Raw genomic sequence first — 18,684 nt, forward strand, 5'->3', positions numbered from 1 at the left:
TTAGTCGTGTCTAACTCTGTGACTCCATGGACTGTGACTTGTCAGGCTCCTCTGTCCATGAGATTTTCCAGGCAAGAATACTGGAGTGGGTTGCCAATTCTTCCTCCAGGCAATTTTCCCAACCCAGGGATCGAACCTACGTCTCCTGTGACTCTTGAATTGACAGGTGGATTCTTTACCACTGAATCACCTGGTAAGCCACCTTGGATTTACTGGATGCTTCTAAAAATATTTACAGATAGTGACTCACGTAAACTCACATTATTCTTCAGAGATTACTTCCCTCAAATTTCGAATGGGTGTAACACAACATGCATTGCTGTCGCAAACTGCTGCTGCTGCTGCTGCTAAGTCGCTTCAGTTATGTCCGACTCTGTGCGACCCCATAGACGGCAGCCCACCAGGCTCTGCTGTCCCTGGGATTCTCCAGGCAAGAACACTGGAGTGGGCTGCCATTTCCTTCTCCAATGCATGAAAGTGAAAAGTGAAGGTGAAGTCGCTCAGTCGTGTCCGACTCTTAGCGACCCCATGGACTGAATGAAGCCATGGGGTTTTCCAGGAAGAAGAGTACTGGAGTGGGTTGCCATTGCCTTCTCCAGCTGTGGCAAACTAGCTCTTCTTGAACTTGACCTAGAGCTAAAGAATCCCACAGTTGATAGGAAACACAGTCATGCAGAATCACTGTTGTTCTGACACTAGGCTGCTCTGGACTGCAGCCCATTCATGGCAGCCCCGCCAACAACAGGGACCTGCCACTAGGTTTTCAGGTAGTCATTTCCATTTGGACAGTTTTGTTAGAATTATCCCACCTGCTGAGGCACAAAATGTTTCCCAGTATTTTCCGCCATCTTAAAAAAGACTAATCCCTCTTGAACATGGTATTTCTCCAAACACTTAGATAGTAATAATGAGTTCCCTTATTTTACTGGTCAGAGAATCAAAAATTTTAGTGATCCCTCAAACCTAGTACCCCCATTGTAGCAATGACCAGAGAGAATCCAATTTTTCAAGGCTAAATCTAGGCAATTCGACAAACTATAAATTCAATTCTTTACTAGAAAGAATTCCTTATAAAATCAAGCCCCAGGAAAGGGGCTTGATTTACTTCTTTTAAGATGCAATTCTCCAATAGGACATCAAGTATTTTAAACTTTTAAGCTATTATGTTTTTAAAAATTATCACTTATTTTTACACTGTCTCTTAAGAATAATATCTCTTATATAATAGCTTCTGTTTTTCACATTTTGTAAGTAAATACAACTGTGCTAGAGGTAAAAGTAATGCAACGGAATCAGAGACCTGACTATGTACTCAACCCCCGAGTACTGGGTTTCTTACCCGTTTTCAGGTTTAAATGAAATTCATGAGAGTACTCTGTTAACTGTAACATGCCCTATAAACATTATATATTATTATAATATTAACACTACATTATCACAAATGTAAGAAATCACTAAATCTAAGTGACTCAAAATTGTGAGTCATTGTACCTTTTATCCAAAAGTGCATACTAAAAATCCAAACTGCTAAAAGAAGGTATGAAAAATCTTCAAACCATTATAAAAGATAAGAAATGCTCAAAACTTCTACCCTTTCCACAAAACCTCAGTACCTATTACAAGCCTTTTCCTTTGGTCAGCTTCAATTAATCAGGGTCTTAAATCTATACTTATGCAACTGCTTAAGCATTACTCCAGTAGAAGCAAGACAATCAGTAAAAAACAAATTCCAGATTAGATAATCTTTGCCTACATTTTTATATATTATTTTTACAAAGTTTCTTAATTTAGAACACACTTCTTACTACCATGAAGAATCAAAAAGTGATGTGACAAATCAATTAGATACAAAATTAAATACTAAATAGAAATTTAAAAAGCTAAATAGAAATTTCAAATTATAAGAAATAGCTTAAATTTAATTTATAATTGTGGTACTAAATATATACCAGATATTGTTCTAAGCACTTTATAAGAACTGACTAATTAATAGTCATATGGACCCTATGAGGTAAGTAATACAGTTATATCCACAGTACTCACTGTCACATAGACCCTATGAGGTAGGTAATATAGTCACATCCACTGCACTCATTGTCACATAGGCCCTATGAGGTAGGTAATATAGTTACATCCACTGTACTCTCAATCGACACACAGAAGCATTAAGTAACATGCTCTAGGTCACAAAGCTAGTAAGTGATAGAATCTGGTTTCAAGTCCAGGCAATGTCATTCTAGAATACACATTCTTAGTCACTAGGCTATGAAAACACTTGTAAAATTACAAAGCAGTGATTAATATGGAGCAAACATTAATATTACATAAAAATATAAAACTGGAAATGTCAATTTTTATGACATGTTCATTGATATTTAAAATATTTTTAAGTACAAAGGAATTCATTCCTATTTAGAATCAACTGTGCCCAAGTAAGAATTTATAAATTAGGGTTTTACTCTGATCATCTGATTCACTTGCATCTCTTCCTATTGTGCCAGTGTATGGCATGGTAGGAAAGCAATAAATATCAGGTGGATAAATAAATAAAAATGACAAATGCATGTTTGTGACCCAATGAGGATAATGAAATAGAGAGACACCAGTCTGCTGATCAAAGGCTATTTTGGTGACCATACTGGTATCTGATGGAAGATGTTTAAGGAAAAGTGCCAAGACTCCACTTTATAGGAATAGCTCTAAAACAGTAAATAAGCAGAAGGAAAGAATGTTTGACACCAATTTTTAATTTTCTTAAGCATTAAAGTATGTGTAATCAGACTTCCTCTGGCTTCAAAAGTAACAATGATTTCCTCAAGTGTTAAGTTTCTTATAAATGTATGGCATACACCAAGTCTTTCAGATGTAGCATTTCTAGGTAGGCTCTGCCAAACAACAATCATTACCATTTTCTAAAACATCAGAAAGACAAGAACTATAGTTGCCAATCTTGCATTTTATTTCAATTATGAGAATTACTAGAATTCCATCATCAACCTTCACATTTAAGGTAATCAGCACAATTACAAGAACAAATGTACTTTTTTTTTTTTTTTCACAAATGTACTTTTTAACAGTTTGCTAACATTACCAACTTAAGAAGGAGAAATTATGAAATTTGTGGGAATCCTATATCAATTCACAAGGAGAAAATCTTCATCTCCTGCTTGAGAAAAGATCTTCAGAAACTGAATAGGCAGGGAAGATTGGATCAAGATTAAACCAAGTACCTGAGCCACCTCAGGGAATAAAATAGTTTAGATGAACACCCTACACCACGAAGGATTAGATTAAGGACAGAGTAAGTAAAAGTAACCCCAGAGCATGACAAGAGACCAAAGTCATGGTCAGAAACATGAAAAAAAAAAATAAAGGAAGAGATGGCAAAGAACGCAGAAGGTACACAGCATTTGTTGACCTGAGTCAACTAAATGAAACTGGAAAGATGAAGGGTAAGAGAATACATATTCACCTGAACAACTGACAGGAACTTAAACATTATCATGAATGTCGATCAGCACTCATCAAAAGACAGGGACCTTTATGTTGGCAGGATATGGAGTGGAAAGATGGATGTTCACCAAGGCGCTGGTGAAAGTCAAGCTGAACTGCAAAGCATAGAGGTATGCTTGCAATCTTATCAGGGGAGAAAAAGCTAATGGCTGATGAACCAAGAGAAAAGCACTCTGAAGACTGAAGAAATTTAAGGGAAAAAATGGACTACCCCTGTCACTGGAAGAAGAGATGGAAGATTGACTACACTTACAACAGAATGGAGACCCAAAGGTGGCAGACGTAAGAAGGGTCGCCAGCGACGAAGACGGAGAGATGGACTGGTAGCCTTTGCAGGGCCTACATGGTTACGTTTGACCCAGGGCAGGGATGCATGGTGACACAATGATGAGGCCTTCGTTCTGCAGTGGCTAGAATGAGGCTGTGATGAGGATGGCGAGGAGGACTACATAATTAAAAAAGAGAACATTTTACTTAGACCACGTTACTGGGAGATCAGTTATTCTTAAAAGCAACGTATGGTCATACTTCGATTTATATGGTCTAGTACTTTTAACCAATCATTAATCTAGAAAAGGATTGTCAATGAACATTAGTTAAAGGCATACAAAGTGGAAATACATAACCACGGTATCAGGTTATATTCCACAGCTTCTATTAAATGCACATCTAAAATATTTACATATCCTCATTTGTATAGCACAGATTCATGGAATTACTTAAAAGCCACAAATACCGATTACAGCAAATTCTTTTAAAAAAGAACACACACACAAAACATGTAACATATACAAAGAATTACATGTAAAAGAAAACTGCATGGTGATAGGCACTGGTAAAAAGATTTTCTTAGAAGGAATAAGTGATAAGAAAAAAAGCCACTTCAAAATCCCTCAGAAACAGGATGCCACGCATAAATTATCCTCTTACTCATGCCGACAAGTTAAATGGAAACTATCATGGCTTACTAGTCATCTTTTAGTGATTAGGACTTCTCTGGTGGCTCAGAAGGTAAAGCATCTGCCTATAATGTGGGAGACCCAGGTTCCATCCCTGGGTTAGGAAGATCCCCTGGAGAAGGAAATGGAAACCCACTCCAGTACTCTTACCTGAAAAATCCCATGGACGGAGGAGCCTGGTAGGCTACAGTCCATGGGGTTGCAAAGAGTCGGACACGACTGAGCGACTTCACTTTAGTATTAGTTAAAATATACATCGTTTATTTTTGTGCTAAGCATCCTTTTAAGCACTTTACATGAATTAATTCATTTAAGCTCCCAGTAACCCATGAGATAGTTGTTGTAATTATTTTCATTTTACAAAAGAGGAATCAGGACAAAGAGGTGAAGTAACATAACCCAGGTCACACTGCCAGGAAGTAGCAGGGCTGGGATTCAAACACAGGAAATCTGGTTCTAGAATCCAATGATCTTAATCACCAGGGTGTATTACCTAAGTGGCCAAGAAAAAGATTTTAATACTAAATTATTAGACTAGCTTCCACGAGAGGTGTAATCCTCTTAAAGTTAGATTTTGGGGAGTCATCCTACCACACTACTACTACTGTACCACACTACTGTACCACAAAAGGCAATCTGACCCAAGAGTTTCCCATGAAATGTACATGCTGAATAGTAATTGACTTATTCACGGTAATCCAAATGATAAATTGACAACTGTCACCTCCAATAAATGATGCCAGTACATGAAACTAAGTTTAAAGCAGTATGATAAAGTTACAGTCATTAACAACCATAGTAAGAGGTAAAAAGAGAAGTGGTATAAATCCTGGCTTAGTGATAATGGGTTTCACTAACCACAACTTATTCTCTTAAGGAAAATGAAGGGGTTTTCCCTGAATGATTTCTAAGATTCTTTCAACCCTGAAAATTCTATGATCCTACTTAGCACTTTTGATCTATGTAAACAATACAACAACTGAAAGCTATCATTGTGATGAGGGTTTTAAACTTGTTTGTGAACACTTTAGCTGCTCATAATAATCATCAATCAGTTAGAAATACACAAATGAATGCTTTACTTGGCTCTTCATGGGAACAATGGTGTATATAATAAAGTGTTTGCTCTCACAAACACAGTCTGAGGGCAACACAGAGGGCCCAGACGGATGGCTGCACACACAATGGGCTGCATGCCTAGTATTTACTGAGTTCTTACTGTGGTGGCTCCGGCAGAAAAGAATCTGTCTGCAGTGCAGGAGACACAGGTTCAAGCCCCGGGTTGGGAAGATCCCCTGGAGGAAGGCGCAGGAACCCACTCCAGTGTTCTTGGAGAATCCCATGGACAGATTAGCCTGGCAGGCTACGGTCCATGGGGTCACAAAGAGTTGGACACGACTGAACGACTAACACTTTCATTTTCATAAAACTAAAAAGAGTATACAGGAAACACCTACATCTACCTATGACATTTTATCCTAATTTCCTTCACCATCTGTGCCTACACTCTCTCTTCCTGTCTCTCTACACAGTTCTTTTTCTTTGCTGCACCATTTGAGGGTAAGTTACATATATCATGGTCTTTTACCCTGAAATACTTTTATGTAACAGCAGTTATCATCTGCAAAATTTCATACAGATATGAGCGGTGCTAGGAAGGATTTAAGTTCGGTGTCACATTAGACTTTGGTCTAACCTTCCGGCGACTGGACTGGACTGAGCCTTCCGTCCACATTTTCATTTTTCAGTCGATCCACTCCTGTCCTCTGCAGCAGTTTTCCTCAGGATCAAATCTGGGAGCAGGTACTGGAATTTCTCACGTCTTGTTAGTGTTCTTTAAGGAGGTAGCGCCAGTAGCCCTGACTTTTTGTGACATTAACACACAAACCCTTCCCCCATCTTTTACGTAAAAATTCATGCTCTCTGTGAATACAGACATCTCTCTATTTCTTCCTTTCCGATCCATATGCCCTTTATTTCTTTTTCGTGCCTTACTGCATTGGCTACAGGACCTCTAGAATAATGAATTTCACTGATTTTCACTTTCAATTATTTCTTCCTTTTGCATGCTTTAGGTTTAAGTTGCTCTTTTTTTTTTGCTACCTTAAGGTAAAAACTGACTTGAAGATTTTTTCTTTTCTTCTATAAGCATTTACTGCTATAGACTTTTCTCTAACCCCTGCCTTTTCTTTCCTACTATAAGCACTTAATGTTATAGATTCTTCTCTAAATCCTGCTTTAGCTGTAACTTGCAAATTATTATGTTTAAGTTGTTTTCACTCAAAATGTTTTCTAGAAAATAAATTTATGGTTACCAAAGTGGGAAGGGATAAATCAGGAGTTTGGAATTGGCAGACATGAACTATAAAATACTACATATAAATACAGACACTACATATAAAAAAATAAACAGCAAGATCCTGATGTAGAGCACAGGGAACTCTACTCAGTATTCTGTAATAAACCATAATGGAAAATAGTTTGAAAAAAAAATATGTGTAACTGGACCACTTTGATGTACACCAGAAACTAACACAGCATCATAAATCAACTATAATTCAATTAAAGTAATATTTTTAATATGTTTTCTATTTTTCTTGGTAACTTCCTCTTTGATCTATGAGCTACTTGGAAATGTGCTGTTTAATTTCTAAATATTTGGAAATTTCCCAGACACTTTTTGCTGCTACTAATCTTTAGTTTAATTCCACTGTGGTTAGAAAACATTCTTTGTATAATTTTTTTTAACCTCATTTTTATTTTTTTTACTTTACAATATTGTATTGGTTTTGCCATACACTGACATGAATCTGCCACAGGTGTACATGTGTTCCCCATCCTGAACCCCCCTCCCACCTCCTTCCCCACCCCATCCCTCTGGGTCATCCCAGTGCACCAGCCCCGAGCATCCTGTTTCATGCATGGACTGGCGATTTGTTTCACATGTGATAACTTACATGATTCAGTGCCATTCTTCCATATCATCCTGCCCTCACCCTCTCCCACAGAATTCAAAAGACTGTTCTATACATCTGTGTCTCTTTTGCTGTCTCGCACACAGGGTTTTCGTTACCATCTTTCTAAATTCCATATATATGCGTTAGTATACTGTATTGGTGTTTTTCTTTCTGGCTTACTTCACTCTGTATAATAGGCTCCAGTTTCATTCACCTCATTAGAACTGATTCAAATGTATTCTTTTTAATGGCTGAGTAATATTCCATTGTGTATATGTACCACAGCTTTCTTATCCATTCGTCTGCTGATGGACATCTAGGTTGCTTCCATGTCTTGGCTATTATAAACAGTGCTGAAATGAATACTGGAGTACATGTGTCTCTTTCAATTCTGGCTTCTTACCTTCCAAGGAGCAAGCATCTTTTAATTTCATGGCTGCAGTCACCATCTGCAGTGATTTTGGAGCCCCCCAAAATAAAGTCTTCTCACTATTTCCACTGTTTCCCCATCTATCTGCCATGAAGTGATGGGACCCGATGCCATGATCTTAGTTTTCTGAATGTTGAACTTTAAGCCACTTTTTTCACTCTCCTCTTTCACTTTAGTCAAGAGGCTCTTTAACTCTTCTTCACTTTCTGCCATAAGAGTGGTGTTACCTGCATATCTGAGGTGATTGATATTTCTCCCGGCAATCTTGATTCCAACTTGTGCTTCATCCAGCCCATCGTTTCTCATGATGTACTCTGCATATAAATTAAATAAGCAGGGTGACAATATACAGCCTTTACGTACTCCTTTTACTATTTGATACCAGTCTGTTGTTCCATGTCCGGTTCTAACTGTTGCTTCTTGACCTGCATACAGATTTCTCAAGAGGCAGGTCAGGTGGTCTGGTATTCTCATCTCTTTCAGAATTTTCCAGTTTGTTGTGATCCACACAGTCAAAAACACTTTGGCATAGTCAATAAAGTAGAAATTTCACAATTTATCTTCACATTTACTTCACATCTTTTCTTCTACTTTGTTGAGTCTATTGGCAAACCCATTAAAGGCATTCTTTGTCTCTGCTATTATGCTTTTCATTTCTAGATTTCCACTCGATTCTTTCTTATAGTTTCCAACTCTGTTGCTATTCCCCATCTGTTGGTACATACTGCTACCTTTTCTACTTGAGCCTTTAACATATTAAACCGCTTACCAGTTGGCACTAATCATAAAGAATCCACCTCCAATACAGCAGACACAAGAGACACAGGTTCAATCCCTGGGTCAGGAAATGCCACCCCCCTCCAGTATTCTTGCCTGGAAAATCCCATGGACAGAGGAGCTTGGCTGGCTACAGTCCACGAGGCTGCAGGGAGTTGGACACGACTGCATGACTAAGCACACGCAGCAGTAAATAGTCACACTAGTTCATATGGTCGTTAGGCAACAATATTAACAGCTAACACTGAGCGCTTACCACTGCATACTAAATGTTCTATATAGATTCTTACAATGATCCCACTAAGGTAGAGATTACTATCATTTCTATTTAAAGACGAAGATATGTGCTTCCCTGGTGGCTCAATGGTAAAGAATCTGCCTGCCAAAGCAGGGGATATGGATTCAATCCCTGACCCAGGAACATCCCCCAAGCCTTGGGGCAACGAAACTTGTACACCACAACTACTGAGCTGTGCTCTAGAGCCTGGGGGCTGCAACTACTGAAGCCTGTGTGCCCTAAAGCTTGGACTCCACAACCAGAGAAGCCACTGCAATGAGAAGCCCGCGCACTGCAACTAAAGAGTAGCCCCTGCTCGCTGCAAACAGAGAAAAGCTCGTGCTGCCACAAAGACCCAGGACAGCCAAAAATAAATAAATAAACAAAATTATCTAAAAAAAAAAAAAAAACTGTTAAGGGAAACTTCCTAAGACTCCATGCTCCCAATGAAGGGGGCCCAGATTCAATCCCTGGTCAAGGAACTGTATCCCACGTGTCGCAGCTAAGAGCGAGTGTTAAACAGTGTGTGTGTGTGTGTGTGTGTGTGTGTTTTAAAGAAAAACTGTTTAAAAACTTAAGATACTATTTTCTCCCAAACATGATCAGACTATCTATGGGTAATTTTAGCCCTTTTTGTTCATCATGTTTACCAGATACAAGGGAAAGGAATGAAAAAAAGACAGGATATGTTCAAAAGCACAACCTCCTGAATAAGTTTCATATACTAAAGTTCATGAGTGTATGCATGTATTTCTACTTGGCAAGTATTCTACAGTATCAAAAACGTTACTATATTATGACTGTCTTACTTATAACTGCTTTGTAATGCACTTAGGAAAATCTTTTATCTACTGTCATACTGCTAGCATACTAAATATTGTTTTTGTAAGTAAATGACTATGTTGAGATGTTAGGCATTAGAACCAATAATTTTAAATTTTTACTCATACTTATTTCTACTGCCTAAAGCTATAGGAACACAATATATACACATTTTCTCCAACTGTACAATTTATAAAGATAATTTAACTCATAATACAGATATAACAGTGTGCATCATAAATACTTTCAATTCCAATGAAAAGTTTATATGGTAATTCAGAAAGGACTTTCAAGTATTATTTTAAGAGATGAAAAGACTTTGATATAAAGAATGTTATTACGGCATCTTAAACTTCATAGGCTCGCTCTTAGAATTACAAAGATTAAAGACATATTCACCAACTTTTACACTGTAGTATTAGTTACTTAAGCAATTGCACTGACAGCTAAGTCAGCTTTGCTTTCAAATATGAAAATTTAAACTGTGAGCAGAATCTTCAGAATAAATATCCAATTTCCTTTCCATACTAATTGGAAAAGATCAGATACTGACAACTTATTCTTGAGTCTTTCTGAAGATTTTAATCAAGAGCTCACTTTCTGGAGCACCTGAATAAAGAACTCACTTACTCAGTTTTTCAGCTCTGGTAGAGGAATCCAAAATTGTTAAAAATTATGTACTTCATTAGAATTATTAATAATATCAATGTCTGCCAGAACATTAACACTGAACCCATGCCCTTTCTACTTACTGTGGGGGTTTGCAACAGTATAATGTGACTTCATACATACCACTGCCCATGCAATATAAATCTATCTCTTCATTACAGTTTGGAAAATCCCAGAGTAGCCTTTTCAGAAACCCTAGGAATTAAATGCTTTGTTCTTCAGAAAGAACTCTGAGTTTAACCATTTCTGCATAAAGGAATTAGGTATAGACTTTCATTTTGAGTTTTTTTTTTTTAACCATTCTGATTATGACTTAAACCCTCTGAGTTTTAAAAAAAATTACAGTTAGCTATTTGGATACAGTCCATAAGCATCATGACCGTGTTAGCACTTTTCAGAGGCACAAGGGCTCAGCTGACTTGCCCAAAGCATGTAAGTAGTGACCAAATGTAGAGGCTGAACCTATGACTCTCGACTCCAATTTCAGTGTTTTCATTACGCACAAATCCACCCACCTGTCAACTGCCAAGTACCTTATTCATAGAGGCAAACCTATTACTATCTCTATCTATAGTCCCAATCAATGGCTCAAATCTTTCTATTTTCAAACTCAAGAGTTCAGTTCAGTTGCTCAGTCGTGTCCTACTCTTTGCGACCCCATGGACTGCAGCATGCAAAGCTTCTCTGTCCATCACCAACTGCCAAAGCCTGCTCAAACTCATGTCCATCGAGCCAGTGATGCCATCCAACTATTTTATCCTCTGTGGCCCCCTTCTTCTCCTGCCTTCAATCTTTCCCAGCATCAGGGTCTTTTCAAATGAGTCAGTTATTCACATCAGGTGGGCAAACTATTGGAGTTTCAGCTTCAGCATCAGTCCTTCCAATGAATATTCAGGACTGATTTCCTTTAGGATGGACTGGTTGGACTGCTTTGCAGTCCAAGGGACTCTCAAGGGTCTTCTCCAACACCACAGTTCAAAAGCATCAATTCTTCAGCACTCAGCTTTCTTTATGGTCCAACTCTCACACCCATACATGACTACTGGAAAATCCATAGCTGGTTGACGACAGACCTTGGTTGGCAGAGTAATGTCTCTGCTTTTCAATGTGCTGTCTAGGTTGGTCATAGCTTTTCTTCTAAGGAGCAAGCATCTTTTAATTTCATGGCTGCAGTCACCATCTGCAGTGATTTTGGAACTGAAGAAAATAAAGTCTTCTCACTGTTTCCATTGTTTCCCCTTCTATTTGCTATGAAGTGATGGGACGGGATGCCATGATCCTAGGTTTCTGAATGTTGAGTTTTAAGCCATCTTTTTCACTCTCCTCTTTCACTTTCATCAAGAGGCTCTTTAGTTCCTCTTCACTTTCTGCTATTAGGGTGGTGTCATCTGCCTATTTGAGGTTACTGGCATTTCTCCTGGCAGTCTTGATTCCAGCTTGTGCTTCATCCAGCCCAACATTTTGCACAAGGTACTCTGCATATAAGTTAAATAAGCGGGGTCACAATATACAGCCTTGACGTACTCCTTACCTAATTTGGAACCAGTCTGTTGTTCCATGTCCAGTTCTAACTGTTGCTTCCTGACCTGCACACAGATTTCTCAGGAGGCAGGTAAGGTGGTCTGGTATTTCCATTTATGGAAATTGAAAGAATTTTCCATAGTTTGTTGTGATCCACACAGTCAAAGGATTTGGTGTAGTCAATAAAGCAGAAGTAGAGGTTTTTCTGGAACTCTCTTGCTTTTTCGATGATCCAACGGATGTTGGCAATTTGATCTCCATTCCTCTGCCTCTTCTAAATCCAGCCTGAACACCTGGAAGTTCACAGTTCACGTACTGTTGAAGCCTGGCTTGGAGAATTTTTGAGCATTATTTTGCTAGCATGTGAGATGAGTGCAATTGTGCAGTAGTTTGAACATTCTTTGGCATTGCCTTTCTTTGGGGTTGGAATGAAATACAATCCTTTTCCAGTCCTGTGGCCACTGCTGAGTTTTCCAAATTTGCTGGCATATTGAGTTCAGCACTTTCACAGCATCATCTTTTAGGATTTGAAATAGCTCAACTGGAATTCCATCACCTCCACTAGCTTTGTTCGTAGTGATGTTTCCTAAGGCCCACTTGACTTCACATTCCAGGATGTCTGGTTCTAGGTGAGTGATCACACCGTTGGGGTTATATGGGTCATGAAGGCCTTTTCGGATAGTTCTTCTGTGTATTCTTGCCATCTCTTCTTAACATCTTCTGCTTCTCTGGTCCATATCATTTCTGTCCTTTATTGTGCCCATCTATGCATGAAATGTTCCCTTGGTATCTCTAATTTTCTTGAAGAGATCTCTAGTCTTTTCCATTCTATTGTTATCCTCTATTTCTTTGCACTGATCACTGAGGAAGGCTTTCTTATCTCTCTGTGCTATTCTCTGGAAATCTGCATTCAGACGGGTATATCTTTCCTTTTCTCCTTTGCCTTTAGCTTCTCTTCTTTTCTCAACTATTTGTAATCCCTCCTCAGACAACCATTTTGTCTTTTTGCATTCCTTTTTCTTGGAGATGGTCTTGATAACTGCCTCCTATACAATGTTACAAACCTCTGTCCATAGTTCCTCAGGCACTCTATCAGATCTAATCCCTTAAATCTCTTTGTCACTTCCACTGTGTAATAGTAAGGAATTTGATTTAAGTCATACCTGAATGGTCTAGTGGTTTGCCCTACTTTCTTCACTTTTAAGTCTGAATTTTGCAATAAGGAGTTCAAACTTATAACTAGTTCAGAAAAAAAAAACAACCCAACAAACAAATACCTGGGTTTTAAAAGGTCAGATTACTCTCCCTTCACAGTTAATGCGTATGTCATTTTGTATATGAAAAAATGAGTCAATTACTCTATAAACTGTTTAATAACCACAAAATTAGAAATGCCATGGAGACTTAAAAAATATTTCAAGCCTTTAATAAAAAGGTTTTCTTTCGAGTATGTGATTTAAAAAGTCAAATTACTTTTCCTTCAGTTAGTATACATGTCTCTGTGAGTATGAAAAATAAAGAGATTACTCTTTAAAGTACTTAATAATAACTAAAGAATCAGAAATGCAATCAGCACTAAAAAGAAATGATATGGACCTTTTAACAAAGGGGGCAGAAGGTGGGACTAATGTTAATTCTCTATTAAGACATCAACTGGTAGTTTATCTTAAGTGCTTAAATCTAAATTATTCTAAAATGTTAAAGTAAGTAGATTGTTGGTTTAATGTTTTCCCATTTAAACATTCCCCAAAATGTTTTCCCATTTAAAAGGGGAACATGTTATTAAGAAAAATATCATTATAACCATGTAATTTCCTAAATATAAAGGGATCATTGGTTGGTAGACACTTTAATGACTATTTTCCAAAATACACATAACATAGTTACCAAAATACTGGTTGGTTTATGGGCAAGATTTTAGGTTTAACATAAGGAAAACTCTATTACTGACTAGGAGCTAATTGAGCTATAAAGGCAACAAAGAACAAAGTATTCGGCACAATGCCGAACAGTCATTTATAATTCATTACACAGTGGTATTATTTGCTGTATCTAACCTTGCTTTTAGGAAAACTAAAAATTATAAAAACTTCACTTTGTTTTTGTTTCTTTTAGCAATTTTGATTCACTAATACATTTTGTTGCCTCAAGAGCATGGGCAGTACTTATGAGCTGTGTGACTTTGGCAAGTTAATAATTTCTTAGTCTTTCAGTCTGTAAAAGGGGGTAGTATCTAACTTTCAGAACTGAAAAGATTAGAATAGGATACACACTGCACTGAATATAATGCCCACCACATAAGATGTATTTAGTAAATGGTAACCATCGTTATAAGAAGACAGAAATACTTTTAAAAGCAATGAGATTGAAGAGAATACTTGGAAAATGATATGCATGTCAGCAGTCAGTTTTAATTGTATTTACCCATAAATGACATAAGAATAGTCACGACTGATCCTGTAACATCCCAAAGTGATTCCCAATGTTTCCAGCAACCCCAGGTATCTCATGGTGAGAATCTTTTGGCTTGAATACCTACCTACTAAATCACTCTTTTAATTGCCTTGTTGATAAAATATACACTTAATCGTGAAATTAAATTTATTTCCAGAATAGGACATGTCCTTTCCAGCTTTAAAGACACCACTGAGTCTAAAAAATGGCACATGGAAAGGAAAAAAAAATAAGGAACTTCTCTAGGGCTGTCAAATGCCATGAAAATAAGTAAAATTACAAAGGTGGCCATATGTGTATGAGAATATATACACATATAGAAAACTTTAAAAGTTTAGAATCAAAATTATAAATTAATTCCAAAGGAATTCCTGTAGACTTGAAAAAATTTCAGTGTAATATATTGAATCACACTAAATTTGAGGTACAAATTTAAAACAGGATTAACTAGATTCATTGCAAAAGATGCAAATTTCCTACAAAGTATCCATGTTCAGTTGGCAAAGAAGTCAAAGTGAAACATGGGCTAGATATCAAAATACACAAAATATGACTACCTGTTCCATGGAAAAGGGCAAATGTCTTCATTTTGCTCACCTAATAAATCAAGATACCCACAGATTTCTAGATATTATTTAGAGATTTGTTTCTCTTACTGGTTTAACAACTGTGTTTTCTCACTTCCATTAACAATTCTTCATGTCAGAAATCCCTATCAATATAATGACCTATATATATTACATTAAACAACTCAAACTTACCATAGTTTAGCTGACCAGACTAAGTCCCAGAAATTCCTTTTTTTTTTTTTTTTACAATTTGAGAGTAGCTCCAAATAAGACTCTCACTGACTACAAACAAAAACAAGTAAATCTCAAAATAAGCATTTGCTTTGGAAAGCTGAGGTTTACAATCAAACAAACAGAAAAGCCCCCCATCCTCAAATACAACTTCAAGTCTATTTTTATTGTTGAAGACGTTTTTAAATAGAAGAGTTACTTCTAGTCAGGTCTGGAAGAGTAAACTGACCAAGTTCAATATAAGTTCAATACAAGAACTTGTGCTCGATTAATCATGTCTGATTCTTTGCAACCCCATAGACTGTAGCTCTTCAAGCTCCTCTGTCTATGGAAATTTCTAGGCAAGAATACTGGCATGGCTTGCCATTTCCTACTCCATGTAAGAACTTACTTTAAAGTAATAATAGCAATATATCTCCATTTCCAAAGCCCTGATACTGGAGAAAAAAAGATGATGCAGAAAGCATAAAAAAGAAAAATAGACTACTTTAACTCATTTGAACAAAATACTTGATAACCTAAAAGAAAGGGGAAAAAAGTGTAAACAGGACAGAGTAGTAACTACACTCTGACCCTTTTCATAACAAATTTAATTTACTTAACCATTGTCTATTTTCAAGTGATTTTAGATAAAGAAGAACTGATTACATGTATGGAGGCACAATATCACTGCATGAAAACAAAAGACCAGAAAAAAACAACCATTTCAATATTTCCCCCCAATATGACTAATTTTAATTTGTACTTCCACCTTCAAATTTAGCTCTCCCACTCAACTCCACACATAATCTAAACTGGTTTCTATTTAGGAATGATATACTGAAAAAATGATAACAGAAACAAAGAAAAAAGCAAAAGAGTATGAAATTACAAGTTCCAGAGCAATTCTCAATTTTATGACGTAAAGTTGTTCATGTTTGAATGAAATAAAGAAAAAGGGATATGGGAAATAAATGGGGGGAAAAAAGAAAGATCAGAAAGATGCAATTTCAGATTTCCTGACAAAACAATATAGCTTAAAATGCAAGATACTTTTTATCAGAATTTCATTTACTGTTCCCATCTGATTCTCCCAAGACAATCAGGTATTTAAATTGTACATTATATAAGAACTCAATTTTTTCCTAATATTTTCAGTTTTTTTCAAAGTCAAGGAAAGAAAATAAATCCCTAAAAAAGGAAAATAAATGTAAACATCTTGACTCTTTGTAACTCTAACATAATCAAAATAATGACAAACTATACTTCAGAGTAAAATGAAGTCATGCAAATAATTCTTAAACATCTAATGAAGATAAAACTTGACACAGTCTCTCCCTGCATTGCAGACAGTCTGCACTGACTGGGCCAAAAAAGCCAACTACATACACAGACACACACAATTTATCTTAAATTGATAAATTGTGTATACATACACCTGAAATCAGAATTTACCCACTGCTTACCTAACAGTCAAAAAAACCTTCTAAGACAACACTAACCAAAATAAATTACATTTACAATTTAATTTCATTGTTGAAATTCATTTCAGAAACTTTTAAAACAACAGATCTTCAAATGACCTTAGCAATCAACCATATTATTTCCCTCTATTAAACAAGCCAAAACTTAAAAACAGAGTTCAACATGGACAACAGCTAATTTTGAGACTATTTCCACTGAAATAAGATATCCTGAAGACACAAATTGCATCTTATTTATCTCTGTATATATAGTTTCCAGTACCATACTTGGCATAGTAGGTGCTCAAACAAATCACTTGGTCAATCAAATGAAAGAAGGACAGTAATTTCATATTATGTAACAAAAACTTTAAAAACGTTCATCCCTTTGATTCAAGGTAATTCTATTTACAAGAAATAACCTTAAACAAAGGACCTAGAATGAATACAAGAACAAAGATATTCAATGAAGTTATATTTTTAGCTTAAAAAATTGAAAATAATCTAAATATCAAAAGTTAAGGAAACTAGAAAGTAAATTATGATTCATTCACATGAGAGTACACTGCCATGAGGAATTATTTATTAAAGAGGGTTTTGATGAAATAAGAAAATACTCATGATAAAATATTAAGAAAAAAATCCCACAAAAGTGTTTGATCCCAACTGTTTTTTTAAAAAAAAATCTAAGAAAAGATGTGAAGGAAATATAAACACAAATATTAAAAGCATTTTTGCCACATTTTCCATATTGGCCAGTTTATTTAAATACACAGATAAAGCAACTGTGCCAGTTTCTATTATTTTTCAATATTACTATAAATTTGTATGGAGGTTCCTGGGCAATACAATAATTTTGGTTTTTTTGTGAAAAGCTAAACAAATTATGAGGAGATGTCTACTCATACTTGGGCTGGCTCCTAAATTAATATGGACAAATCACAAACATTAGAAATTGCTTTACCCATGAAATAAAACTGGAGTTTGAAGGCAAATAAAACACTCTTTCGGATTTTTATTTTCTTTGCTTTATATTTGAATTGCAAGTTGTTTCCATTATAGCATCGCTGATATTTCTTCACAATTTAAAAGACACTTTAATCTCCTCATATTCTACTGTTGTTCTTTTACTTTCCCAATCTCAAGTGAAACATGAAAGCAGTAACTTTCAGTATAAGCTAATGAAGCATAAATGAGGTGGGGCTACTGTCCAAATTTCTGGATTAGCCAAAGTGTGCTGGACAATTATGATGGGATGGGAAAAAAAATACAAGGAAACAACTACTCTGTGGCCACAGGTTATGGCCTGTCTTCTAAAAGGACTACTGTGTTTTGGTGGCTCATCTTTACTGATGTCTCAATTAGTCTGTAAATCTCTGCGTGCAATGAGGCTCCTACCTACTCCATTCCCATGAAAATGTTCTGAAAGACAGTATCAATGATGTCCATTGTTATTACACTGCTATTATCAGCTCTTCTTCTACCCACTCCTTTAACATCCAGGTACCCGAGGGGTTCACTACGGTTCACACTATTCTCCCTCAGTAGAATCTCACGGTTCTAACTACTTCCAGACAAGATATTGGGTTGGTCAAAAAGTTTGTTCAGGTTCTTCCATAAACTGTTACAGAAAAACATGAATGAATTTTTTGGCCAACCCAATATAAGACACCAGGTATCTCCCTGGAGCTTTAGACTCCACATTCAATTTCTACACAGGTGATGCGTTAAATCACTTTAAACTTGATATGCTGAACACTAAACATGCCACTTTTGGTGACTCTCCGTTGTTTATAAAATTCAAGCCCTTAAACTGGCTTCACTCTACTGTTCAGCTTCATCCTCTGCCATCCATGTTTGTTTTTCTGAAAGCCTAGTAAAATAAAATTACTACCTAGTATTTATTGAAGGCCCATTAAATACCAGGTACTATTCTAAGCACTTTATACGATTAATTCATGAATCTTCACAGCAATTCCATAAGGTAGATGCTATTATTTTCATTTTATGTTGAGGAAAGTATCTTGCCTAAGCTATCTACATCCTGTGCTCCTTATTTAATA

The 18,684-nt window shown here is 36.4% G+C and overlaps 1 protein-coding gene across 2 annotated transcripts in view; it reads right to left on the reverse strand.

Annotated features, from left to right (window-relative positions):
- The window catches only part of UCHL3 (ubiquitin C-terminal hydrolase L3), a 34,598-nt gene that overhangs the window by 7,163 nt on the left and 8,751 nt on the right, over window positions 1-18,684 (reverse strand). The window contains exon 5 of one of the 2 annotated variants that reach the window (XM_070471570.1): window positions 3,767-3,958. The exons of the other annotated variant lie outside the window; for it this stretch is intronic. Coding sequence (XP_070327671.1) covers window positions 3,767-3,958 — 192 coding nt within the window. The remainder of the gene's footprint in view (window positions 1-3,766; window positions 3,959-18,684) is intronic. 2 annotated transcript variants of the gene reach the window in all.

This window comes from Odocoileus virginianus, chromosome 8, assembly GCF_023699985.2.
Source record: "Odocoileus virginianus isolate 20LAN1187 ecotype Illinois chromosome 8, Ovbor_1.2, whole genome shotgun sequence".
NCBI lineage: Eukaryota > Metazoa > Chordata > Mammalia > Artiodactyla > Cervidae > Odocoileus > Odocoileus virginianus.